The sequence below is a fragment of the Pleurodeles waltl genome, chromosome 7 (genome assembly GCF_031143425.1).
Source record: "Pleurodeles waltl isolate 20211129_DDA chromosome 7, aPleWal1.hap1.20221129, whole genome shotgun sequence".
Lineage (NCBI taxonomy): Eukaryota > Metazoa > Chordata > Amphibia > Caudata > Salamandridae > Pleurodeles > Pleurodeles waltl.
Genome location: NC_090446.1, coordinates 188336172 through 188363146, shown reverse-complemented (window position 1 = coordinate 188363146; position 26975 = coordinate 188336172). Strand labels below are relative to the sequence as shown.

Genomic DNA, 26975 nt, shown 5'->3' with positions numbered 1-26975 from the left:
ATTAAAGAACAAGTTCCCATTCTTGGCCCGCAGTGGCTTTGCCCAAGTGTACCACTCGGCGTTTCAGAGGAGTTCCAGGGATACAGCTATTTTAATCCAAAAACATACGCCACTTGTGGTTTCCAAGGTCTGGCATGATGGAATGGTCTGGTATGTGGCAATCATGGGAATACCCCATTGTTTACCAATTTCCTTGATCTGTGCTTATGCACCTCCACCTTTGACAGTTGAGTTCTTGAAAAAGTTGGGTGACCTGATTTGGGAGCTGCCGGAGTCCTCATGGATTCTTGTGGGGATCTCAATGGGGTGTGCGATGTCAGCCTTGATCTCTCCGTGCCCCCTAGTATTGCGGGTTGTGGCTGAACACTCCTTTATGCATTCATACAATATTTGAATCTGGTAGATGTGTAGTGGGCACATCATCTGGGAGGAAAGGGATACGCCTTCTACTCTGGGATTCATAGATTTTCTCTAGACTCAACTTCATCCTCATGCACAGAAGTTAGGGCCACAAGTTCACAGACATTAGCATGCTGGCTCAGGGTCGTTCTGCCCACTCACCCTTGGTGATGGAATTGACTTGGGGCCCGAGGAGGGTGATGGCGAGTTGGTGCCTGAACCAGTGGCATCTCCACAAGGAGATAACATGGGGTTGGTGATCCCACAGCATTTTGTGGGAAGCCTAGAAAGTTACCATAAGGGAGGATATCATTAGTTACTTCAAGAGTGAGAAGGAAAGGGCCTGATGGAAAGTCGTGGAGCTAGAGGAATGTATACTTGATTTAGAGTGCCACTGTGCATCATCTATGCAGGAGTCCCTGCTGCAAGACTCGCTTTATGCGCAGATGTTACTTCACCAGGAACTCACACAGTAGGCGAGAATGGCTTGGATGGCCACACGTTGCAGAATTTATCAATGGAGGGAAAAAGCTAGCAAGATGTTACACTGACTATGCAAGTCTAGGGAGGTCGGGCCCGGTGGCCTACTTGGTAGATAAGGATGGCACTAGAATAACCAAAATTGTACCCATTATGCAAGCCTTTGCTGGATATTACCGAGAACTGTTGAAGGCAGACCCCATGAGTCCTCACGAGGATTTTCACACATCTGTACACAACCAGTCAATGCCCAGATTGTCTCCAGAGGACCGCAAGCCCATGGAGGCAGGGCTCTCCTGCGAGGCACTGCGTCCCGGGTTGGCACAGCTGCAGGAGGGCAAAGAGCCAGATCCTAATGAATTCCCAGCAGAGTTCTGGCAGCTGGTGTGGCCCCAACTGAGCCCTCTGATGCTGGAGGTCTTTGAAGAGGCGCAGAAGAGAGGGGAGATGCTGACTGATCTAGAACCATCAAACTAGTAGTGATTCCAAAACAGGACATGGAGGAGACTTTCAACCGATTTCTCTGTTGAATGTAGAGGTGAAAATATGAGCTAAGATGCTGGCTACTAGGTTGGCAGGAGTCATTGGTTACCTGCTACATCCAGACCAGTCTGGATTCATGCCTCTCCAAGCCACTCGTCATAACTTACAAAAGGTACACAATGTGAATGCAAGAAGAAGACACGCCAAAGGCAAGCCTGTCTGTGCCTGGATGGTGCCAGGGGCCCTGCTTTTCCCTCCTCAGAGGCAAGTATATTTGTACTCCAACCTCTTAGAAACTCCAGAAAGGCTTGTAGTAGCCACAATTGGGTCCCAGATGAGAGGCCTCGCCGCAGCAAGACCTGCAACTTTGCACTTAGTTCACCTGTATTCATCATTATGCCTATCTCACATTCTTTGCCTAAGTCTATGGAGTTCAGGCTTTTCAGCATTAACTGCCACTCTCCGGTTAAACATCATGTTTTTGACCTTACCCAGGTCCAGGCCCCAGATGTCCTGTTTCTTACAGAAACCTGGCTCGGTCAGTTTAGAGATGCAGAACTGGCTTGACTCTCCCAATTGGCTGTCAGTTGAAAAGCATCAATAGGACAATGGTGGGCGGGGGATGGCATTGGCAATATTTATCACAATAGGTTTGGATGCAGTTTATCTCATTGCGCCATTTCTGATTGTGAAAGTGCTCTCTTCAAAATTTCTTTGACTCATGAATTCACCTTCTCAGGTCTTCCTATTTATTGCCCGCTTGGCCCCTCCAAAGTTTTCAGAGAGGCCTTGATTAATTTCATTACCCCTTTGATTATTAAATCATCTATAGTACGGAATCTGCGCATCTCGCAGTGACCAAACAACTCCTTGGTGCCCTGGATAAAGGTCGGTCCTCAGCTCTGATCCTGTTGGACCTGAGTGCTGCCTTTGATACAGTGTCTCAAAATTCTACTCCAGCACCTATAAAGAATTGGTATAGGTGGTGCAGCACTGACCCTGTTTGGTCTTTTCGATCCGATCGATCATTCCAGGTCATTTTGCCCACTCACAGCTTCCAACCACATACTTTACCTTACGGCATTCCGCAGGGCTCTTCATTGAGCCCTACCTTGTGTAATATCTATAGCCAACCTTTGGCTCATGTTGTCAGATCCACAGGGATTCCATAAGTGTCCTATGCTGATGACTCTCAGCTGGTGCTCTCCTTCACAGATAATCCTATGCTTGATAGGCTGAATTTCCAAAAAGTACTGTTAGCAGTTACAGATTGGATCAATGCCATTTGCCTTTGCCTGAATACAAATAAAACTGAAGTCCTTTTTGCTCGGGAAAGACAGCCACTCTTGGGATGACCACTGGTGGCCTCCTTCCCTTGTGATCCCCCCATTCCCAAGGATTCTATAAAAAATCTAGAAGTCGTCATGGACAGTTCTCTTACTTTTGAGGCTCAGGGCAAAACAGTAACAGGCAGCTGTTTTGGGGTTTTGAGAAGTTTTATACCTATTCTCAGCGTTTGTGCTCCTAGTATCTGCCAAACCATCATACAAGCAGCAATTTTATCTAGGTTAGATTATCGCAAAGTCCTGTACCTAGGCTCCAATAGGTCACTTGTCAGAAGACTCCAGCTAGCCTAAAATGCGGCAGCCAGGCTGTTTTTTCCCATCCAAAATATTGCTCTCTCTCTGGTCTTCTCTGCAGATTGCACTGGCTCCCAGTGGAAAAGCGCATTCATTTTGAAACTTTGTGTGTTTCCCAGAATGCCTCCATTCTATTTTCTCTCACAAAATCAACCTACCTGCTACCTTTGCTCAGCCGACCTTAATTCGACCACTGTTCCACATTTCAGGAGAGTCAGAGCTGGTGGTCGTTCCTTCTGCACCAAGGTCCCTGTCCTGTGGAATTTGTTAGAGATACTGAGAACCTTTTACAATTTAAGAAATCCATGAAGACATGGCTTTTTTCCTTCTAATCCCTTTGCTGTGCCCCACTCATTGGACCTATGGCTTCAGCTTATCCTTTCCTTAGGTCTGGTGCTGGAAAGCCCCATTTTTGGGGCAGCCACGTGCTTTATAAATCCCCTCCACATAACATAACATAACATAACATAACATACCATAACATAACATAACATAACATAACATAACATAACTTTTAGCACCACAGGGCCCTTGTATCAGTTGATGGCAGGAAAGCTTTAAATTCAGTGGACTGGGAATACCCATTTCCTCTTATGACCCAAGTGAGGCTTAGGCCCAATTAATAAGCAGTGTATGACTACTCTCCACAAATCTTACAGCAGGAATGTGAATCAGGGGGGTGACCTCGGCTTGGTTCTAGCTGCAGTGGGGCACACAGCAGGGCTGTCCCTTGTTGCCCCTGTTCTTTGCCCTCGTGATTGAACCCTTGGCGGCATGTGTGTGAGTGAATGCTTTGTGGATGCCTTGTTCCAGGGTTTGCAGTGCACACCGGAGGTAACTGACAGGATCTTGCTTTATGCAGACAACATCCTGCTCTTTTTGGGTGATCTGGACTCGACAGGCCTAGAGCTCTCCAAATTCTTCTAATCTTCAAGGCTTATTACGAGTCTGGTGGTCTAAGGACTGCCACACCCGTGTTGGCAGTTGGACTGACGCACTCCAGGTAGTCCAAGTGCCACATTGTGACCCTGGAGGTCAGACCGACAGGGAATTACCGACACTGCCAGGAACATGGTTCCCGATGGGATGTAGGCAGTTGGACTCGTGATAAGTCTCTGCTCAAGACCAATACCGTAGCACTGTTCCTACTGGGCTGACGAGCTGGAATGTTGTAATACAATGTTCCTTGTGGGTGAGCCCGGTGGGACATCGTAATACAGCGGGGGTGAAGCAGCTGGGTCAACGACCACCTCAACTCCTGCCAAACTCGTAATGAGCCCCTTAGGTAGGTACTCAGGCCTCCACATGAATACTAATAAATCCTCCATATATCGTATAGCACCTTCCTCTGTAGACATTCCATGGGCAGCAGGGATACCAATATTTTCCTCAGAATTTAAGTACCTGGGTGTTTCTGTTACAGGGGAAGTTCAGAGATCCTATGAAAGAAACTTAGGCCCATATTTATACTTTTTTAGCGCCGCATTTGCCCCGCTTTTTGATGCAAAAACGGCACAAACTTACAAAATAAAATTGTATTTTGTAAGTTTGTGCCGTTTTTGCATCAAAAAGCGGCACAAATGCGGCACTAAAAAAAGTATAAATATGGGCCTTAGTACCTCAGTTGGAGGGCCTTGTGTGGGAGGTCAAGTTTTGGTCCACTTTTCAATGCTGGTAAAGAGATACGAGATGGCATGACCTTCAGCTGTGGCTTTGCGGATGAGAGTATATGTGCCAGTGAGAGTCTGCCTCAGTGGAGTTTTCCTGGGAGGTGTGGTAGAAGTTTATGCACCTGTTAAGGTATGCAGGGCCAGTGTGTAGTGCTTTTTTATGTGTGTGAGTGGGTTTAATTGGGTGCGTTTGTGGCTGGGGAGCCAGTGCAGTTCCCTGATGTGTGGGATGATTCAGGTGCGACAAGATAGGCTGAATATAAGTCTAGCTGCAGCATTATGGATGTCTGGAGATGATTCAGGAGTTTCTTAGTGATTTGCCTTGTTGTCATAACCAGGTGTGCTCATGGTCAAGGTCTCCATGACTGTTTTCCTGGTGTTCTCAGGAAGTAATTTGAGGATCTTTCGTGGCATCCTAAGGATGTGGAAATGGGTGGCGGTCGCTGCATTTACATGGGCTGTCATGTGGAGAATGTGATACAGGGTGTTCCAAGATTTCTTGCATGGGTTGGTGAGGGTCTGTGTTTAACTGGCCACCTGGTGGGGTCCCAGGTGGAGGCATTTTCTCCCAAGATCCCTACTTCAGTTTAGTCTGTGTTGAGTTTGAGGCAGCTGGTTTTCGTCAAGGTGGTTCCCACGGTCATGCATTTTGCAAAATAATTTTTTGTACTAAGGTGGTCTTGTTTGACAGAAAGAGTATCAGATGGGCATTGTCTGCATAGGAGAGTATGTTGATGTTGTGAGATCTGATGAGGTCCACTAGCAGAATCATGTAGATGTTGAATAAGCTATGGCTTAGGAATTATACTTGGGAGAACTCCACACATGAGGTCTTGGACTTTGATGTGTAGGGTGTAAGGTTAACTCTTTGGCCCAGATTCTTAAAGATTGAGTGTCGGGTTAGTGTTACTTTTGTAATGCTAACCCAATGCTAAACTTTTTTGGGATTCACAAACCAACGCAAATTAGTGTTTTCGTTGGTCTGTGTGGCAAAGTAACGCAAAGCAGTGCAAAACACTGCTTTGCATTACTTTGCGTCAGGGGCGTTACATGGGTGGTACATGGAGGTACCTGTGCTATCACTGATGTTTTTTGGTGCTAAACCCTATTCTAAAACATCAGAAGAAAAGGTTTAGCACCAAAATTTAATAACACTGAAAATCAGGCGTTAAATGGAGAAATATTTTTATTTCTCCATGCTTTTTCAACTTTGCATGTTTGTTGCACTGTACAACACACATACAAAGTAGGAAAATCATTTCCACTTGTCTAGGCCTAGTATTTTGTACAGAAAAGGTACCCTTCCTTCACAAAACAAATGCTAGACACACACACACACCCTAGCACTATGGCGTTAAGGTGCATGCGTGGTGCACAGCAGCTGAAATCAGTGCAGGTGCTAGGGAGAGGGGAGGAGAGAGAGTTTTTCTATGTGAATATGGCACTCTCCTGCTCTCTTCCTGTCACGCAATGCAGCACAGCATTTTTGGCTGCTGTACTGCGCTGCGTGACATCTTTCAGAATTTGGGACTTCTGTTTTTCCTGTGAGGAAGGAACAAATCCTGTTGCGAGTGAGCCCTTGTAGCCATGTCTCGTGCAGTCTTTCAATGAGGATGGAGTGGGAGACCATGTCGAAGGCTCCGACAGGTCTGGTAGTATAAGGGCTGCTGTGTCTCCATGTCCTAGGATCATCGTGATGTCATTGGTTGCAGTGATGAGGGCAGTTGTGGTACTGTGGATCTGCCGGAAACTTGATTGTGTATTGTCCAAGAGCTGGTTTGTGTTGAAGTGGCCAGTGAGTTGCTTGTTTATGGCTCCATCCATCACGTTGGCAGGGTATGGTCAAAGCAATATAGAGTGGTAGTTTGATGGACTCAAGAGGTTTGCCAAGGATTTCTTTAGCAATGCGTTGACCATCATGTGTTTCGAGGCCTCCTGGAACATCTCAGACTTGATGGAAGTGTTCATGATGTGGGTTAGGACTTTGCTGTTAGGACTGGCTCCCATATTGTAGATGTGGTGGAGGCAGGTGTCTATAGGTACTCTGGAGTAGATGGTTCCCGAGATGCTGGTTGTTTCCTATGTAGTTAGTGTTTCCCACAATGAAAGGATTACTCTATGGATGCTCGCGGGTAGACTAAAGGCGAGGGAGTAGGGGTTCAGTTGAGGGTTGAAGTTGTTGTATATGGCTTTGATTTTGTCACTCAAAAAGTCTGAGAACATGTCACATAGTACTTGCAAGGGTCTGGTGCCGTTAGTGGTAGCGGCAGGTGAAGTGAAGCTCTTGATGATCGCAAACATTTCTTTTCCACTGTTGGAGCTGTTGTCGATGGGCTCTGCTAAGGCCTTCATCTTTATTTATTCGATTTGTTGGTGGAGCGTCTCAGAGCTATCTTACATATTATTTTGACATTTTTAGATAGTTCATTCTCCATTTTCCTTCCAGTTGGTTATAGCCATGTTTTATTGCACTGAGTTCCTCAGTGTATCAGCTGGCCTGCTTCCATATTTTTCTCTGCGAGTAGTGTTTATGGGGTACCAGGGAGTCTGTACATTTTGTGATCCAATCGTGCAAATATTTGACATCACTGTTTAGGTCATAGGAGGAGGATGGTTGATGTGGACGCAGAGTGTCTACCTCAGTTGGAGTCCTAGATGCTGCTCCAGCTTCATTTGGCCTTGTTTGTGGTGGTGGGTCTTGTTGAGCGGTGTATGCAGATGCTGAAATGGATGTTGGTGTGGTCAATCCAGGTGAGCGTTGTAGTTGTTGTGATTTCAATTTTGTTGAAGGTGGTGAAGATCAGATTGAAGGTGTGTCTAATGGAGTGTGTGGGTCCAGTGGTGTTGCATCAGTACCAGGTGCCTTAGGCTCTTGAGGAGCCTGGTAGTGTTGTGGATTGCTTTTGTTTTCAAGGCAGAACTTGGAGTCTCCTAGTCTAATGAAGTTGCTGGATTTGATGGTTACGGGGGCGATGAAGTTGATGATGTTGTCAGCAAAAGCGGCTCTGGACCCCAGTGGTTAGAATACAAAGGTTCCTCTTAGAGTGTATGTAGCTGGAGTTTGTAGCTTGAAGCTAAGATACTCCATGTAAGGGATTGCGACTCCTATGGTTGTAGTGCTGTTGAAGGATTCCTTGTATATGGCTGCGATTCCACTTCAGATGCTGGGTGTGGTCCAGATATGAACTGGTGCAGGCAAGCTTGTCTTTCGGACATCCATATGTGTGTCTGAATTGTGACCTCCAAAAAGTAGGCCTTGGGAGGGGAATGAGCACAGGAGGTTGTGGGTATTGCTAGTGTGGAACACGGAAAGGATCAGCAGTGGCGAGGGCCAGGAAAGAAGCTTTAGGGAGGGAGGGTGCGCAGGAAGTGGAAAAACACAGTATGGGGAGAGGCCGAGAAATGCAACAGGAAGGTGAGAAAGTGTGAGAATGGCAGAAAGACACAAAAGGTGAGAAAGAGTACGGCAACAGGTGGGTGAAAAGTAGTACAGCAACAGAACGGTGTTAGCAAGAAAGAGTGCGAGGAAACAAACAGGCAAGAGAAGGGTCATTTGGAGCATGGGAGAGCAGAAATGCAAACAGACTACAGAAGGGTGAGAGAAGAGCAAAAAGGCAATGGAAGGGTGAGAAAGAGTGCCAGAAAAGAGTAAAGGGCAGCAGAAGGGTGAGCAAGAAAGGCAAAAGGCAAGGTAGGCAAAAGTCAGGAGAGAAAGAATGATGGGTTCGAAAACAGAGGTGCCCAAAGCATGAGAGAGAGCATGCAGGAGCCTCAAGGTGCTGGAGCAGGGTCTGTGACGGCTTTGAACAGTCGCAGGACTGATCCGGGTAAGTCGGGGGGAAGAGGGCTATGCACCTGCACACAAAAACTCTTGCCTCCAGAAGTCTGTATATTGCCATAAAATTGTCTGTGACTTCGCAGTTGTGCTCCCAGGAGAGCTATGATTATCAGCAGTGAATTATATTGTACAGTCAATGAGGCTTCTTTATAGCAGGATAATTATCCAAAATGAGTTAAATCCCCAAGGCACTTACTTAAATACATTGTTTTGTCTTAATGGGGAAAGTGATGCTTGCTCTTATATATTTCATAAATAATTCACAAAGATTTTAATGCATTTTTAACTTTGTGGATTTAAATGTACAGGTCTCTTTTTATTGATGTTGGATTTCCGATCTTGGCCATCCATCATATATTTATTGCTATTCAATGTTGTCTCTGAATTTAAAGACCAGAGACCTGCTTGTATCTTACCGCTGTTTTGAATATCACGGATTGCAGAGTGAAAACTGAGGGTTGTTGGTAGTCTCAAATTATAGTTAATAACATCCAGAAGCACACCTTATCGCTTTCCAACAAAACTGTGGATGACGGTTGTCTACAGAACACAAAGTTTTTTGCCTATCGCCAATGGGCAGGAGTCCAGAGCATCAACAGGGCAAAGACACATGCGTTCTCCTCCTCCTCGTAACAGCATTTTTTCTCAATAAAGCAGCATTACTGTGTGACCTTCGACCTGCTAGGTGAAAAGTCCAAGCTTTAGCAAATGATCTTCTGCTGAACACCAGTTGATGAGAATTGCTGTGTGTGACACAGCTCAAGCACAAAACCTATCCCTTGAGAAATGGCTCACCCAGGGAATTGTTGGAGGTCTTGACATTACCCCTTTGCAACGTTCTGATCGTGAGTAATAGGGAAAATACACTTGGGTGTTACCATAGAGGCTCAGGGAAAAATTCAATTGTCCCAAAGTGATGATAAGGTGGTCACTGAGCACATTTGGCAGACATTTATTGTGAGTGTATAACAATATGTACCCGTCGGCATGTCACCCCTGATACCAAGACACTGAAAACTCAAGGTCATAAATACTTGTAGGTAAAATGGTCTATGTGTAGAACAAAAATAAATCCAATTAGAGAAACGTCGTGCTGTGTAAGTCAAGAAGGAAAACTTCACTCACTGTGACCTGATTATTAGTCTGGCATGGGAGCTGTTATTATACTGCATGGAGTATCTTGCATGGAAAAATATTGCATCCACTACGTCAGCTACAACTACATTGCCAATGTGGGTAGATGTGAAGTTACAAATAGAATATGATGCAACAATGCCTCACCTCATACCTCTTCTTTAATAGACATGATCTGCCAACACACTCTATTTACCTTTAAGCATGCCTTATCCACCCACAAGGAACGAATGTATAAATAAATAAAAAAATTAATTCAAAAACTGCAATTTTATAACTTCACTTTCCTTTTGCTCCATCTTCCTTTAGTATGTTCTTCTCATGTCAGCATCCAACCCCTTTTCTCTAAGTGTTCTCTATGTTCCTCTTATTTTCCACATTCCTTTAATCTTTTCTGTGCTCTGGCCTCCCTTCATTCCTACAGCCCTCGCATACCCATTTTCCTATGTTGTCGTGAGGCCTGTTACATGTTCTTACTTCAGTGGCAGCAGCAATGGCCAGATGTGTATCTCCATCCCATGCCGGGTGAAGATTCCTATCCAGGGCAGCAGAGGCATCTCTCTTCGTACTGTAAGAACGCAGTAGGCCACCACCTTTGTCAGGAGCCTCCCATGTGTTTGGCAGGACTTGGGCGACCTGGTAGGAAAAGCAAGTTAACAGTGGAAGGAAAGAAGGATGAACAGACAAAAGGCTGATGAAGATGGGCACAAACATGAAAGAAAGAAGACAATTACACATTACCCCCAAAAAGTAAGAATTATATAATCTTCTAGGAGCCCTATAAAGTTAATTTACTACACGCTTAATGGAAGAATTTTCCTGCTGGGTATTATCTACAAACAGTACTACAGTAAATAAAAAATAAAAAATAGACACAGCATGGATACCAATAACAATATATTTTTCTTTAAGTAGTGTTCAACCATAATATTGGTTCAAAATATATTTGGTCTTTAATTGGTCTTTAATATTGTTGCAAAAACATTGGGATGTAAAGAGTATTGTTGGATATAATATTGCAGATAATAAAAATATTTATTTATTTAATTTTAATAATTATATTGAAGTATTAAATGTTGTGTTACTTAATATCACTGTACAAAGTATTCTATTTAAAAAAAAAAGTTTATTAGTTCGTGTTTTACAAATCATAGGAATATTTGGTTGTTTTGAAAAAAATTGATTTTTGTTTTATTACTTGTGTTATTTAATATTGCATTTCTATTGTTTTTGTGTTTACTATATTTTTAAATTATTTCAATATTGTGTTTGATACGTTTTTGTATTTTTTAAAAAAATATTTTTCATTTCTTTTTTACATTTAGTTAAACTGTAAATCCTTTTTTCGTTAATTAGGATTAGTAATAATGAATGTGAATTTTTGAAAGTTCTAAAACGTTTTCTACTGCTGGTCAGGCTGGATTTGAAATAATAAATATAAAATGATTCTAATAGAATCTGTCAAAAGTTCAGCATTGTTCCTACCCTTGCTAGGTTTGGTGTTGGAACAGCAATGTGACCCATGGAAAGTTAGAGGGGCTAATTACGAGTCTGGCAGTCACTAGACCGCCAGACACGCTGTGGCAGTCTGCACCACCGCTGCTGAGGTGGTGCGACTGCCACATTACGACCCTGGCGGTCCGACCTCCAGGGTACCATTGTCTACGCCAAGATCAGTGATCCCGACGGGCTGAAGGCGGGTGCAGGTTGCAATCAGCCAGGGTAAAGCTGCATGCAGCCCTACCCTGCTGATTACAATCTGGTTCTCTGCCAGTCTTTTCACGGCGGTTTCACCACTATGAAAATGCAGGTGGTGAACAGGTGTAGGGGGGGATCTGTACTGCCCATGCCTGTGGCATGGACAGTGAAGGGGTCCCCCTGCCTAGCTCCCTCGTAATGTGCAGACAGTGCGCCTTTTGAGGGTGCTGGTGTCCCCTGCGGGCGGCAGCATTGCCGCTGACTTGATTCAATTGTCGACATTTTGCACTGGTGCTTACAGCCGATGGAGACTAGCACTCATTTTTGTGAACAGGGACTTGATTGTCATCATAACCTTTGCCCCAGGTCAAGAGAAAGAAAGGAAGGAAAAGGAGAAAGAAGGAGGAATAGACAGGTAACAAAACAGTATGAAAGAGATAAAGCAGGGGTGAAAAACCTGCAATAGTGCAATACAGACAGGAAATGTAGGGAGGTGGAAGTAGGAGGCTCGAGGTGGAATCAAAAAGTAGGTATTCTTGATGTTCTTCAACATGGATATTCAGCAGCACCCTCTGTCATGAGAGGTCCTAAGAAAATCTTTTGGAGTCTACACATATATTATTTACATATTAAACTTTCAACTATGTCAATTATGCCTTGGGCCACATAGCAACAATGATAGTAAGAATCCTTCCTTTAGAAGCATGCACAAATTTGCAATGTAAGATGGGTTGTCATGGAGCATAGTTGAAGCAATCTGGGCTCTGTATCCTGTTCTTCTCACCATGTTACTATGGGGCTTATATACACATTATCCATTTGCAAAAGAGGCTGCAAATTGTGCACTGACTTTTTGCAAATGAAAAGGAATTTTGCGAACCAACCTCTGTACTAATAAGTTGGTTCTCAAAATTCTGAATCGCAGTGGGTTGCAATTTTACAACTGGCTAGAGTCACCAAAAAGGTAGCCATACTGCGATTGCTTTTAAATAAAGCAAGTTTTTTAAATGCAGCCCGTTTTCCTAAAAGGAAAACCCAAATAAGATCAAGGATGGAGATACAGTACCTATTGTCTTTCAACTGGCAAGGGCAAAAGGGAATGCTTTTTAGCTTCCGATATGTTGGCCTGCAAATATGAACCCTTTTTTACCTGTTTTATCTATAGAGAACTCAGCCCAAGGGAATTAGAGCGCTTTACATGAGCACCAGTTACATTATACAAGGCCAGATGCATTTGTTTGGCATGGAGAAAATAAGTGATTTGCCCAGAATCACACGATGTTAAGCTGATGCCGGGACTCAAACCTCATTCCCCAGTTCCAAAGTTAGCAGCCTCAACTGTGATGCCACATCTTCTTCACACCTCTTGTACAATAGCGATAGAACACCCATTGAGTGTGCTGCCATTTAGTTCACTTTCTGTTTGTATTTTAATTTTCCAATTTCTACCTACTAATTTCATGTACTAATTGACAGCTTAAGAGTTGACTGTGTTTTGCTAAGCATGTTCATACTTACACCGCATAGCATCCTGGTAAAAGAATGGGGCACCAATCTTTTTCAGTTGTATCATGTGCTCACGATGCACAGTTATGATTGCTAATTCTAGCAGGAAAAGGAGAAAACCACAACCATTAACATAACCACTCATTCACCAATGTTTAGACCAATAAACCATTAATGACACATGCAACATTCTAATGTAATCAAGCGATTGAAGTGTTTTTTCATATTAAAAGTTTGCATTAAGTCAGCCTACATTACAATTTAAACATGCAAATGTTAGTAACTGTGTATTATTCACGTTTTGGTTGACCATAGGTGACGTAGGCGTGCATTTTCAAATAGCTAATATCGGTTGCCATCTTGCTTCATGACGCGTAAACTTTTATTTATAAGCAAGCAGGATGAAATGCTGTTGAATACAGTGCTCTGTTTCTTTCTTTCTCATGAGAAGAACGGCTTTTTTTGTTATAATCATTGCAGATGTTATAACTGCTGTTAAATCGAGAAGACATCTGCAGATTACTGGCTGATCTAATGTATCTCGATTTTTTGCAGATAAGTGTACGTTTGATGGATGCTCAGAAAAGCTGTATTGAGGAGGATCCCGAGAAGTTAATCAGCTAAAGATTGAGGGGGTCATTCCGACCGGCAACAGGCTGGCGGTGCTTCAATGCCCATTCTGACCGCAGCTCAGAAAAGGGAATCCGGCGGTTTCCCGCCGGATTTCCCCTGCTTGGGCTGAATCTCCATGGCGGCGCTGCAAGCAGCGCCGCCATGGAGATTCCGACCCCCTTCCCGCCATCCTGTTCCTGGCGGTTTTTACAGCCAGGAACAGGATGGCCAGAACGGGTGTCGTTGGGCCCCTGGGGGCCCCTGCACTGCCCATGCCACTGGCATGGGCAGTGCAGGGGCCCCCTAACAGGGCCCCATAAAGATTTTCACTGTCTGCATTGTAGACAGTGAAAATCGCGATGGGTGCAACTGCACCCGTCGCACCCCTGCAACTCCGCGGCTCCGTTCGGAGCCGGCTTCATTGTTGCAGGGCCTTTCCCGCTGGGCCGGCGGGTGCTCCTTTGGCGGGCGCCCGCCGGCCCAGCGGGAAAGCCAGAATGGCTTCCGCAGTCTTTTGACCGCGGAGCGGCCAAATGGCGGTTTCCGCTTGGCGGGCGGCGGTCGGAATGAGGGCCTGAATCTTTTCACCCTAACGTGATTGTATCACTTAATGGGAACTATGTGTAGATGCAGTATATGTTAGAAATGTGTGAATTAAGCTAGTGCAAAGTCGAATTACAGTTCATCGTGCAGGGTCTTTGCCCACTTTCGAAACAGCTTAGAGCAGAGTAGGGTACTTTCTCTATTAGACAACTGACTTTTTAAACTCTTTCACTGAGGCGACTCTATGCTTGTTCCTTCCCTTCCTTTTAGGACATTATCATTTGAAGCTCATATTGATTGATGCATTAATATTTTGATAATTGGTTGATGATAACTTGATGCTTGTGCCTTCTGTAAACGTTTAACCTTAAATGAACCTTTGTGGTTTGAAAACAATCATTCTCTGTTTTCATTGTGGAGCCTAATGTATTTCACGTTATTTAACTGTATTTGTTGACCAGGCCTCAGTAGTGAACTTTGATTCATCAGATAGCACTTTCTGGGCCCAAAATTTATATAAAGAAAACACTCTCAATATTGAGCCGAAAAAGTTATTACCACTTTGTGTTCTCCCGTGGCACAGTCCTAACCATTTGAGATTTAGCCAACCACATGTAGACAGCTACTTATATAGCCTTCACTAAAAACTATTTCCCCCTCCCTGACTAGTTTTCCTGTCTCTGGCATATCTGATGTCTCTTTTAGTGCCCAGTGAAATAGTTCATGTCATTTGCTCCTGTGGGCATCCACTCAAACTTTGCTACAAGCTAAACATCCAGAAGGCAATACTGTGCTTTTTGAAAGAGAAGGATCACAATTCCTATTTTTTCCTCAAAATTCAGTTCTTTATGTGGATTTGACATCCTCAAAGCTTATGCACATCATATCCATAGACCTATTGTGGGAATGGCTGTAAAATTGTACACATCTAAGTTGAAGCAGAAATTTAAGTTTGAAAAGTTGCACCAGTTACATAGATACAAGTGAGACTGCATATGAAATATAGTGATATAGCAACAGATTGCACACCACAAGATTGAGATCTCTTTAAATTTTAAATCCTGTCACTAAATGGATATCAGAAAGTTACAGAGTAAATGATGCCTGTAAAAAATGTAGTGATAAAATTAAGGTGTTGCCGACATTCACTGGTTACAATCCATCCTCTTAAATTCCATCACATTCTGTCCACAATGCATTATCCACCCATACGTCTTGGCTTCAATGGAGTATCTTAGGGCTGTCTTTAACTCTTCTCAAATACTGCTCAGGTTGCTATAAAAAATTTGGCCTCCTGCATGCGGTTTCAATTTGATCCCTTTCTGAAGCTTAATTACTTTTCATGGGTTACACGATCTGGGTGTAACAAATTACATCCTGGATTATTGTTTTGCGCTTTACATCAACAATTGGTAGATATAAAGTTGATGTACATAAGGTACCTTGCAAGAGGAGGCATTTCTGCATGGGAGTACACAGAAAGGGCCCCGATGATAAGCAAAAGACAGGATCAGGTCCACATCAACCTGCCCGGGATAGAAAATTCTCAAATGGTCTCCAAAGTTCTGGTAAGCATCATGAATAACAAAAATAGTCCAAATAAAGTGAGGCAACTGGGTTTGGATGTGTCCACGTTAAATGGTGCACTCAGAATGTCACATTCAATTAAATTAAATTAGATGGTGTCAAGACCATTCTAGGCGAACATCCAGGCAGCAGCATGGCTAGTGCTGACTGCCTGAATATTAGGGACCACTGGAAACAGGGAAGGTGCAGGGGTCACCTTTTACCCTGGTTGGAAGCTGACTGGAGGTTGACCAGATCCTGGCCAACAGCCCATACAGTATTCGTTAATATTTCCAGAAAGACTTTGTAAATGGAATCCAAGTGATTGCACCATGTGATACTGGTGGAGAATAACTTGTTAGGACTAAAGGGGTCTGTCATTGTGGGGTAGTCCCATAAAGGTTTCCAGTTGTCAGTGTATGACAGCCTCATGTTAGAGACTCAGTGGGAGGTTGTCTCCAAGAGAAGAGAAGCTGTCTGCTAGTGTGCTGGGAAAGGCATCCTAGGTGCCTATACTTAGGTAATCTTATGCCTAACCATTGGGTAGCAGAAGTAATTGCAAGCTTCCCCTACAACTAATAAAAATAGTTGCGTGTTCATATTCTGAAACTTTGGAGCAGAACATTTTAATACAGAACCATAGACCAGGCAGAAGGCAGTGCACCACAAAGTTGTGAAACACAAATGACCCACGTCTGGGCATACCCTTCCCACTTAGGGCAACTTTAGCAAAACAAAAGGATGATGGACGGAGTGCTGAACAATGCAAACACTCACACACAGTCACAGATCTGGGTATGCCCAGACGTGGGTCCCTTGCTCACTGTGCCACTGGATTCAAGCTTGCCTGGCTGGTGAAGGGCGGTACCCTGAAACCGGTCCCAGGATGCTTGTTTCTGGTCCAGGGAGGACCTGGCCTGGCAGTTCGGGCTGGACTGTTCCCATGGGGAACAGGGTCAAGACTGATTTGCATATGGCTGGGTCATACTGGGGTGGCATGGTGAGCAAAAGAACGATGGATTAAACCCAGATCTGTGACTGGGGGGAGTTTTTGAAAAGTTTCAACACTCTGTCCATCATCGTATTGTGTTGTCCTTTTGACTTGACATATTATATGCACTTTCTCAGTAAATATGGATTGACATACACATTCACACATATGCAAACCACAATAAGAACAAACTTCCGGTCCTCACGCAAACCATCAAAACAATATTAATACAGGCCAAATAATAGACATTCTTGCATCAAAAGCACTCCCGCATAGAAGCATCCTACCCACCCATAATGTGCCTCTGTGCCACATTGGATGTAAGAAGCGCTATATAAATAAAACCACAGTACAACTACAATGCCGTGGCCTGCAGGTAAGAGCAACTGTGGGAGGGTGGAGGTGTGGTGCTGGTTGATGAAGCTGGGGAATAGTTCAAGAAATTGGAAAATAAGCCACGATCTTGAAACTGGGGTACATGATATGATCCTGAAAAAGCTGGATAGAGTAAGATTGTGATTTTTAAAATGTCAGGTTTTGGAAAGTGGGGAATCATTAAAGATTATGAAATGCATGGCATTTTGTTATGTTAAGAAGGGTGCACAGGCCATGATTCTGATTCCAGTAGCTGTACTATGATCCGCAACATGGACATAGCCACTAAGGTTAATACCTCATTTAAGGGGTAGGGTTAACTGTGTTGCAGTTTTTTTCGTGTTACGATTTTCTATAGCGCAAACTCGACCCGAATGTATTGGAGCGCCTTACATTGGCACCATTTACACAAAGACACACAGTGGCGGTTTGCGGAGCGCAAAAGGGGTGGGGCGGCACGCAGATGGGGGGGAACATAAAATTTAATTAAGAAAAAGAACCTACCTCCTCCATCACGTCCGGCTGATCCTCTGCTGCATTCAGGCACAGGGTCCCAGCCTGCCCTCCGGCCAAACCTGACGCTGCTCAGAGCAGCGTCAGGATTGTCTAGAAGCGCCCAGCCAAGGCACTCTCAGGAAGACTGGGAGCCTGTGAAGGCTCTCTCCAGCCCAGCAACTGTGTTGCTGGGCTGGAGAGAGCCCTGTGCGCATTTGTGTTTGGCCGGCCCAAGATGGCCGACCAAACATACATGCGCAGTGAGGGCACTCCGTGCACGTCATCCTGTGGTCCCGCTCCTTTCAAAGAAAAGGATAATAAACATAGTTTATTATCCTTTTCTTTGAAAGGTTTTGCAGCTGCTGCTGCTGGCGAGTGGGGTGCAGGAGGGGGGCGACGGCCCTCTGCCTTAATGGAGGAGCCACCCCTGAAGACACATTCATTTTTTGGTAGGCACAGGGAGTTTACGTTACTTGCCCAGAATCACAGGATGTTGATCCCTTGCCGAGATTCAAACCTGGTTCCCCAGCTCCAAAGTTGGCAGCTTTTAACATTAAAAAGCTTGTGACTTCAAGCAGTGATTTAAATGGATGGATACTCACGAGCACTGAGTCCCTACACTTCCTTAATTTGAAAGGGAAAGTACTGCCACTTCTTAGAACGGGCACAATATTTGTAATGGGAGATTACCTGCACTTCTCAGGAGCGACCAGGCACTCTGGAACAGTAGGTACCGGCACTTTTATTTTGCTATTTGAAGCACTAACTTTAAAAACGTATAGTAATGTTATTCTGCTCTAAATTACCTGTGTCTAGTTATTTTCTATGGCTCGACTGAAGACATTTCATGTATTGATTGAATGAAACCAATATTGTACGGCAAATATCAAATAAAGCCATCTCAGAATATTAGAGACCAGATTCTTGGAACTCTGCTCTAGTTTCAACAAACTGTGTCCAAATGCTTCCCATATATTATTCATTGCCTCGTTGCTGTAAAGTAATACTTCAGTCTATCTTTGGTAAGGCTCACACAAAGATATACCCTGAGGAGAAAGGTGATCTGGAGAGGAATGATGGTCTTAGCCATGAAGGGGCGGCATGTGTAATGGTATAAAACTACTCTGTGAGGCCTTGAGTATGCTGCAGAGCTCCTTGTGCAACATGCAGGGCACAGGCCAGCTTAATGGAGGCACGGAGGGATTTTATCAAAAATCCATGTCTGCAAGTCTTTGTAGACGTGGATTTGCAGAAAAATCTATTGGTGGAGGCACAGAAATGCCCATGCATCCCCCCTGGAATGCCTCCTTGACGCAAAGTAACGCAAGGCAGCGCATAATGATCCATAGGCCGCATGGCATTTTGTTATTTTAAGAAGGGTGCAGAGGCCATGATTTTGATTCCATTAGCTGTACTACGATCCGCAACATGGACATATTCACTAAGGTTAAGACTTCATTTAAAGGGCAGGGTTAGCTGTGTTGCAGTTTTTTTTGTTGAGATTTTATACAGCACAAACTCGGCCTGAACGTATTGGAGCGCTTTACATTAGCATCAGTTACACAAAGACACACAGTGGGGGTTCATGAGGCGCAGAAGGGGTGGGGCGGCACGCAGATGGGGGGTATTAAAAATTAAATTAAGAAAAAAACAACCTACCTCCCCCGTCGTGCCGCTCCTCTGCTGCATGCAGGCACAGGTTCCCAACCTGCCCTGTGTCCAATCCTGACGCTGCTCTGAGCAGCATCAGGATTGGCTGGAAGCACCCAGCCAGGGCACTCTCAGGAAGACTGGGAGCCTGTTCAGGCTCTCTCCAGTCCAGCAACTGTGTTGCTCGGCTGGAAAGAGCCCTGTGCGCATTTGTGTTTGGCTGGCCCGAGATGGCTGGCCAAACATACATGCACAGTGAGGGGGAGTTCTGTGCACTCCCCCTCAGTGCACATCACCCCCTGGCCCCTTTCAAAGAAAAGAATAATAAACATTGTTTATTATTCTTTTCTTTGAAAGGTATTGCAGCTGCCGCTGCTGGCGAGGGACCAAGCTCCTTTGCCTTAATGGAGGAGCCGCCTCTGAAGACACATTAATTTTTTGGTAGGCACTGGGAGATTACGTGATTTGCCCAGAATCACAGGATGTCGATCCATTGCCGAGATTCAAACCTGATTTCCCAGCTTTTAACATTATTTAAAACCTTGTGACTTTAAGCAGTGATTTAAATGGATGGGTACCCATGAGCACTGAGCTCCTACACTTCCTTAATTTGAAAGGGAAAGTACTGTCACTTCTTAGAAAGGGCGCAATATTTGTAATGGGAGATTACTGGCACTTCTCAGTAGCGACCAGGCAATCTGGAACAGTAGGTACCAGCACTTTTATTTTTCTATTTGAAGCACTAACTTTAAAAACGTATACTAATGTGATTCTGCTCTGAATTACCTGTGTATACTTATTTTCTAAGGCTCGACTGAAGACATTTCATGTATTGATTGAACAAGACCAATATTGTACGGCAAATATCAAATTAAGCCATCTCAGAATATTAGAGACCAGATTCTTGGAACTCTGCTCTAATTTCAACGGTCTGCTTCCAAATGCTTCCCATATATTATTCAATGCCTCGTTGCTGTAAAGTAATACTTCAGTCTATCTTTGGCAAGCCTCACACAAAGATATACCCTGAGGAGAAAGGTGATCTTGAGAGGAATGAAGGTATTAGCCATGAAGGGGCGGCACGTGTAATGGTATGAAACCACTCTGTGAGGCCTTGAGTATGCTGCAGAGCTCTGTGTGCAACATGCAGGGCACAGGCCAGCTTAATGGAGGCACGAAGGGATTTTTAGCAAAAATCCATATCTGCAAGTCTTTGTAGATGTGGATTTGCAGCAAAATCATTTGGTGGAGGCACAAAAATGCCCATGCATCCCCCATGGAATGCCTCCTTGACGCAAAGTAACACAAGGCAGTGCATTATGATGCATTGGGTTACTTTGGGTACAAACGAATGCAAATCGCCATTTACATTGGTCTATAAATACTAACTTAGATTCTATGTCTGGCCTGTGTTCCAAAAACGTAAGGCTAACCCAACGTAAAATCTATGTAAATCTGGGCCCAACCATTTTGAGTCATGTTCTTTATACATGGGGAATTGTCATATTTTTGGAAGAAAGATTGCTCTGATAAGTCAAGTGCTGGAATGTGAGTAACTGAAGAATGGTAAAATAGGGTCTCAAGCACCACCTAGATTTCCACAAAATTGACAAACACTAAAACGCCAATTCTAATACTAAGCAGAACAAAAGGCACATAGCCCTATTTTCATGGCCTCCATTGCTGGCAACTCCCCCAGACTTGACACCACGTGCATGGAGCCCAGGAATATATTTTGGTTGTAATAATTTGTAATGTTATGTTAAAAAGCATGTGTAGAGCACACTATCACAAGTGGTTCTGGGTGCTGTTCCAAATGTAAGCAAGAACAACTTAGACATGCTTTTCTTAAAGGTCAACAAAGCCTGCTTGATCAGCCAGGTTTTCAGCTGGCGCCGATTTCCGAAGTTTAGCTGCATTGACAGAGAAGCAGCGACCTCCTGATCCAGATTTGTGGAATCTAGTAATAAACATTCAAGTTACAATAATAATTTTGTGACTCCTTTGAATGCAAGCAGGAGCATCCCTCGATCAAGATTTATAAACAGTCCTCAAGGATTATAAATAGATGCCTTGCATGCACAAAATAGGGAGCAGCTACACAAGCCTGGCTGCAATATTCTGAATGACATAACGTTTTTCTAACAGGCTCAAGGGTAGCTCTAAGTAAAGCGCACTGGCGTAGCTCCACTGCCGAGATTTGAGCATATATTCAAAGGCAGTTGTTTTTATTTACTCACAAATTCTTCGCAATGTTAGCAGGTGTTGGAAGGGTGATGTAAGAAAGTGGGTTATCAGTTAAGATGGGTGACAGCACCACTCAAATATTAAGTACAGTGTTTGTCAGGTTGAACCACAAAAGTCAGGAAATAAACCTGTGCTTAACCTGCAGGTAGCTTGGCATGAAAGCTGTCAGACTTAACTTACAGGTAAGAAAACCTGCAAACCAATTTAGAAAAATAGAGTACATTTTAATAAAAAGAAAAGACACCAAAATGTCAAAAATCCAATATGCAGAGCCGGAGACATGAATGTTTAAGGTTTTAAGTAAAGATAGTGTCAAGAAGACCAAAGCTCCAATAGCTGGTCCTCCTGCACCAGGGTCAGTCAAAGGTTCATGCTGACTGCAGTGGAGAGTGGGTTGGATACAGTGACCAAGTTCATCCTGGTCGACAGTTTACCTACTGACTTAGTCTAGTGATACATGAGGAGCCTCAGTCGGAGTTTTGAGGGGGACCGCAAATAGATCGTTGTTGAGGTGAAGAGCTGGTCACTGTGGGGGACCTTTGTGTTTGTGGGGAACATGGGGAGGTTGTTTCCTCAAGAAGAGCACCATGCCAGGTGAAGTCCAGTGTCTTTAGCCAGGAAGGTCACGTTGCCTATCAGCTGCAGTGAAAATTTGCCTGGAGAACAAGGATGATTCTTTTTCATCGCAAAGAGCCCAGAACCTCTGGAGTTTCAACTGTATTCCAGTTCTTCAAGTTTTTCATTTGGAGGAGTACGCTCTGACACAAGCCAAGGGTTCAGGATCTTTGGGCAACTCTTGTGAGTCAGGACTCACTCCAGCAGAGACCAGCAGCAGGGTCCAGGCATGTCCAGTTGGTGCAAGTCAGCTGAGCAGTTGCATGGAAGGCCTCTGGAACCTTGTTCTGTCTGAGTAGCTCAAACTGCAGGTCAACCAACTGACCCTTGAAGTTACTTCTGGAGTCCTGGGTTTAAGTAAAGCAGGTCCAGTCTTCCATCAAGTTTCAAACAGGACAACAGTCCTTCTTCTGAGTCTCCACAGGTACAGGAGTGCTCTGATGAGAGGCTCTGATTGCGCTTCTTTTATACACAGCAGCAGTCTGTGTGTGAAGTTAACCTCTTTGTCTAAACCTAAACTGGTTCTGGTCAGTTCTTCCCCTTCCCCTGGGTCTGGCTTCAGTCTGTTTAGAGTAACCAACACATAGGCAGTCCCATGTGTGGGCAGCATTTGTCTGTGATATGGGAGACATCTTCAAAAGTTAGGAAGGGGTGGGTACAGACCAAAGGCTACCCCTTTAAGCTCAGGAAGGACAGAATACAATTCCCAAGCCGTTCCTGCTCAGGAGAGAAACACCCCTTACCGCACCCAGGGCCCTATTTCCCTTGTCTGGAAGAAACACACATCACATCACAGGAAAGTCATTAAAAGTCGTGTGACCCTGAGCACTGGTAGAAAGGCATGTTTGGTTTAGGCACAAAAATGCCAACTTTCTAAAAGAAGCAGTTTCAGAATAGTAACTTAAAATTTGACTTTATCATTAAAGAAAATGTACACTTACAACTCTAATAAATTCAAAGTAGTTCTCTGTTTGCTCCTAAACTGAAGTTTTCACTAATTAAGTGTAATACGGTAACCCAGTGTTAGTCTCTGGGAGAGGTAGCCTCGGTACAGTAAAAAAGGACTTTTTGAGTTTTACATGACCTACTTTTTAAAATACAATGCATCTTGCCCCATGAGCTGTAAAGGCTTATGTTAGGGGTGACTTACAATTGTTAAAAAGGAAGTTTAAGGCTTGGCGAAAATTTTATTTAACTAGTTCAAAATGGCAGTTTAAAACTGCACACACGGGCTGCAGAAGCAGACCTGGAGACTCGTTTTAAGGTGCTACTTAAATAGGTGTCACAATGAGTGCTGCAGGCCACATGTAGCATTTAATTTACAGGCCCTGGATGCACGTAGTGCCACTTACTAGAGCATTATAACTGAATTGAATGTACCAAATATATGTATACCAATTTGACTATGTGTAAAAGGGAGAGCACATTTTATCACTGGTTCGCAGGAGTAAAATGAGCACAATCCTAAATGCCATAAAAAATTAGTTCAGCAAAAGATAGCACAAATCTGGGATGATCCTACAGAAAGGGACAGGCCCAATATGTGACCATCTCTACTGGCCAGTGTTAGAAAAGGGGTCTCTGCTTGGCAGTCAGTATGCACTCTGTCCGAGCAGGGACCCTCACTCTAGTCAGGGTAAGGGATGATACACACCTAGGATAACCCCTGCTCACACTCTTGGTAGCTTGGAACAAGCAGTCAGACTTATCTCAGAGGCAATGTGTAAAGTATTTGCACCAACACACATAGTAATAGAGTGAAAACACTACAAAAATGACACAGAACCAGTTTAGAAAAACAGCCAATATTTATGTACATCAAACAAGACCGAAATGACACAAATCCAACATACACAAGCAAAGTTCTGCATTTTTAAATTAAAAAGACTCTTAATTCATAGAAATCAATGTATACGTTGTTTTTACGCAAAGTACCAGGTTTATGTAAAAAATAGAGCCACACAGGTGAGCGTGCATTGGAAAAATCCGCGATTCGTCGATTCCTTACTTGCAAGTGAGGCCGTGTGTTGTTTCCTCTCCAATCGGGAAGTGCAATGCATCAATTTCTGGACAGGCAACCTCCGGTGTGAGCAGGTTCACTGTGATTTTGATGCCCAGCGACGATGTGTGCGAAATTCTGGTGCATAGTGATTAAGAGCTAGGCTGCGTGTGTAATGCGTCAATTTCAACAGCCGCAAATGGGTGTTGCATCAATTTCCCAGCCGCGATGCAGGTGGTGCTCCAATTTTTCAGCCGCGAGGCAGGTGCTTCGGAGATTTTTCTTCCCGACGGCTCCTGTGCATGAATTTCAGTCTTGGTTCCACCAGCTTCTCCTTTCAAGGGCCCAGGGACTGGAGCAGGCACCACTCAGAAAGGTAGGAGTCTCAGCAAGAGTGTCCAGGTGCTGGCAGAGGAAGTCTTTGATGCGCCTGAGACTTCAGAACAGGGGAAAAGCTCAGTCCAAGCCCTTGGAGACACTTAACAAGCAGAAAAACACAGCCAAGTCCAGTCTTTACCTCTCAAAGGCAGAAGCAGAAACTGCAGCCCAACCCAGCAAAGCACACTCACAGGCAAAGGGGCAGTACTCCTCCTCTAGCTCTTCAGCTCATCTTCTTGTCAGAGGTTCCTCTTGATCAGAAAGTAATCTAAATATCTGGGGTTTTGGGTTCGGGTCCAGTACTTATACCCCTTTCTGCATTTGAAGTAGGCAAACTTCAAATGAAAGTCTCTGTTGTTCACAAGATCTTGCCTTGCCCAGGCGTGGCCCTAAACACACACCAGGGGGTTGGAGATTGCATTGTGTGAGGACAGACACATCCCTTTCAGGTGTAAGTGTCAGATCCTCCCTCCCCACTCTAGCCCAGGAGACTCATCAGGGTATGCAGGCTATACCCCAGCTCCCTTTGTGTCACTGTCTAGAGGGAATTCACAACAGCCCAACTGTCAGACTGACCCAGACATGGAATACACAAGCAGGCAAAGGCACAGAATGGTTAAGCAAGAAAATGCCCACTTTCTAAAAGTGGCATTTTCAAACTGACAATTTAGAAAACGTTACCAAAAGATGTATTTTTTAATTGTGAGTTCCGAGACCCTAAACTCCAAATCTCTATTTGCTCCCAGTGGGAAACTGCACTTAAAAGATATTAAAATGCAGTGCCCATGTTAACCTAGGAGAAACATAAGCCTTGCAACAGTGAAAACCTAATTTGGCAGTAGTTCACTGTCAGAACATGTAAAACACATCAGTTCATATCCTACTTTTAACATGCACTGTGCCCTTTCCTATGGCGCTACCTAGGACCTAACTTGGGGTGACTTACATGTATGAAAAGGAAAGGTTTGGGCCTAGCAAGTGGGTACACTTGCCAGGCTTAATTGCCAGTTTAAAACTGACACAGAGACACTGCAGTGGCAGGTCTGAGCCATGTATACAGGGCTACTCATGTGGGTGGGACAATCAGTGTTGCAGGCCCACTAGTAGCATTTGATTTACAGGCCCTGGGCACCTCTAGTGCACTTTACTAGGGACATACTAGTAAATCAAATATACCAATTGTTAGACTTGGCATCCTTGGTGTAGTCTGCCCTAACCTTTTGCCTCTGTTTCCCAGGTTTTTGATGTGTGCTGGATTCTGTTTTTGCTGTTTTTGTTACTCTGGGCTCTTTACCACTGCTATCCAGTGCTAAAGCTCAAGTGCTCCTATACAAAATGTGTATGTAATTGTTGCATCCATGATTGGCATATTTTATTTCCTGGTAAGTCCCTAGTACAGTGCACTAGAGGTGCCCAGGGCCTGTAAATCAAATGCTACTAGTGGGCCTGCAGCACTGGTTGTGCCACCCACATTAGTAGCTCTGTAAACATGGCTCAGACCTGCCACTGCAGTGTCTGTGTTTGCAGTTTTTAAACTGCCAATTCGATTTGGCAAGTGTACCCACTTGTCAGGCCTAAACCTTCCCTTTTCTTACATGTATGAAACCCATAAGGTAGGCCCTATGTAGCCCCATGGGCAGGGTGCAGTGTATGTTTAAGGTAGGACATATACTAATGTGTTTTATATGTCCTAACAGTGAAATACTGCCAAATTCAGTTTTCACTGTTGCAGGGCCTATCCCTCTCGTAGGTTAACATGGGGGCTGCCTTTAAATATGATTAAAGAGTAGTAGATTCCCTTTTGGAGCGGATAGACATGTAGAGTCTCTGAGCTCACAATTTAAAAATACATATGTCAGTAAAGTTGATTTTGAGATTGTGTGTTTGAAAATGCCACTTTTAGAAAGTGAGCATCTTCTTGCTTTAACCATTCTGTGACTCTGCCTGTTTGTGGATTCCCTGTTTACGTCAGTTTGACAGTTGGGCTGTTTACACCTCTCTCTAGACAGTGACACAAAGGGAGCTGGGGTGTAGCCTGCATATCCTGAGGAACCATCTATGTTAGAAAGGAGGGGAGGAGTGGTCACTCACACCTGAAAGGGCTGTGCCTGCCCTCACACAATGCAGTCTCCAACCCCCTGGTGTGTGTCTGGGGCCTGGCAGGATTTCACAAACAAGAGAGACTTTTCTTTGAAGTAAGCCAGCTTCAAAGGGCAAAATAAGTATAAGAAGGGCACCCAAAACCACAGACTTTAGATTACTTCTGGAAATCAAGAGGAACCTCTGCCTGGAGAAGAGCTGAAGAGCTGAAGAGAGGTGCTGCCCTGCCTGTGACTGTGGTTTGTGGAGCTATCCTGCAGTTGCTGCTTCTGCCTGGTGAAAGGGGACAAAGACTGGACTTTGTTGTGCATTCCTGCTTGTGAAGATGGTCTCAGGGCCATCAAAGACTTCCCCTTCCAGCACCTGGACTCTCTGCAGAGACTCCTGCCCTGCCAAGTGGTGCCCTATCCAATTCCTGGGACCTTGACTGGTGAAGCTGGCAGACCAAGCCTGAAAATCCACACACAGGCCGCCGTGCAGGGAAATTTCTGACGCAACCTCCAAGAGCGGCTGAAGCAACGACGCTCTGCCGGCTCCGCGGCTCAAATCGATGCAT

At 44.4% G+C, this 26975-nt stretch overlaps 1 protein-coding gene across 2 annotated transcripts in view; it reads right to left on the bottom strand.

The window, feature by feature from the left end:
• Nucleotides 1–26975, bottom strand: part of KCNS1 (potassium voltage-gated channel modifier subfamily S member 1) — a 216248-nt gene that overhangs the window by 136487 nt on the left and 52786 nt on the right. Inside the window, exons 2-3 of one of the 2 annotated variants that reach the window (XM_069243536.1) lie at nucleotides 12861–12947; nucleotides 10122–10280 (exon numbers count right to left, since the gene is read on the bottom strand). In XM_069243536.1, the coding sequence (XP_069099637.1) occupies nucleotides 10122–10280; nucleotides 12861–12872 (171 nt within the window). In that variant the 5' untranslated portion in view covers nucleotides 12873–12947. The remainder of the gene's footprint in view (nucleotides 1–10121; nucleotides 10281–12860; nucleotides 12948–26975) is intronic. The other variant, XM_069243535.1, reaches the window with a different exon arrangement.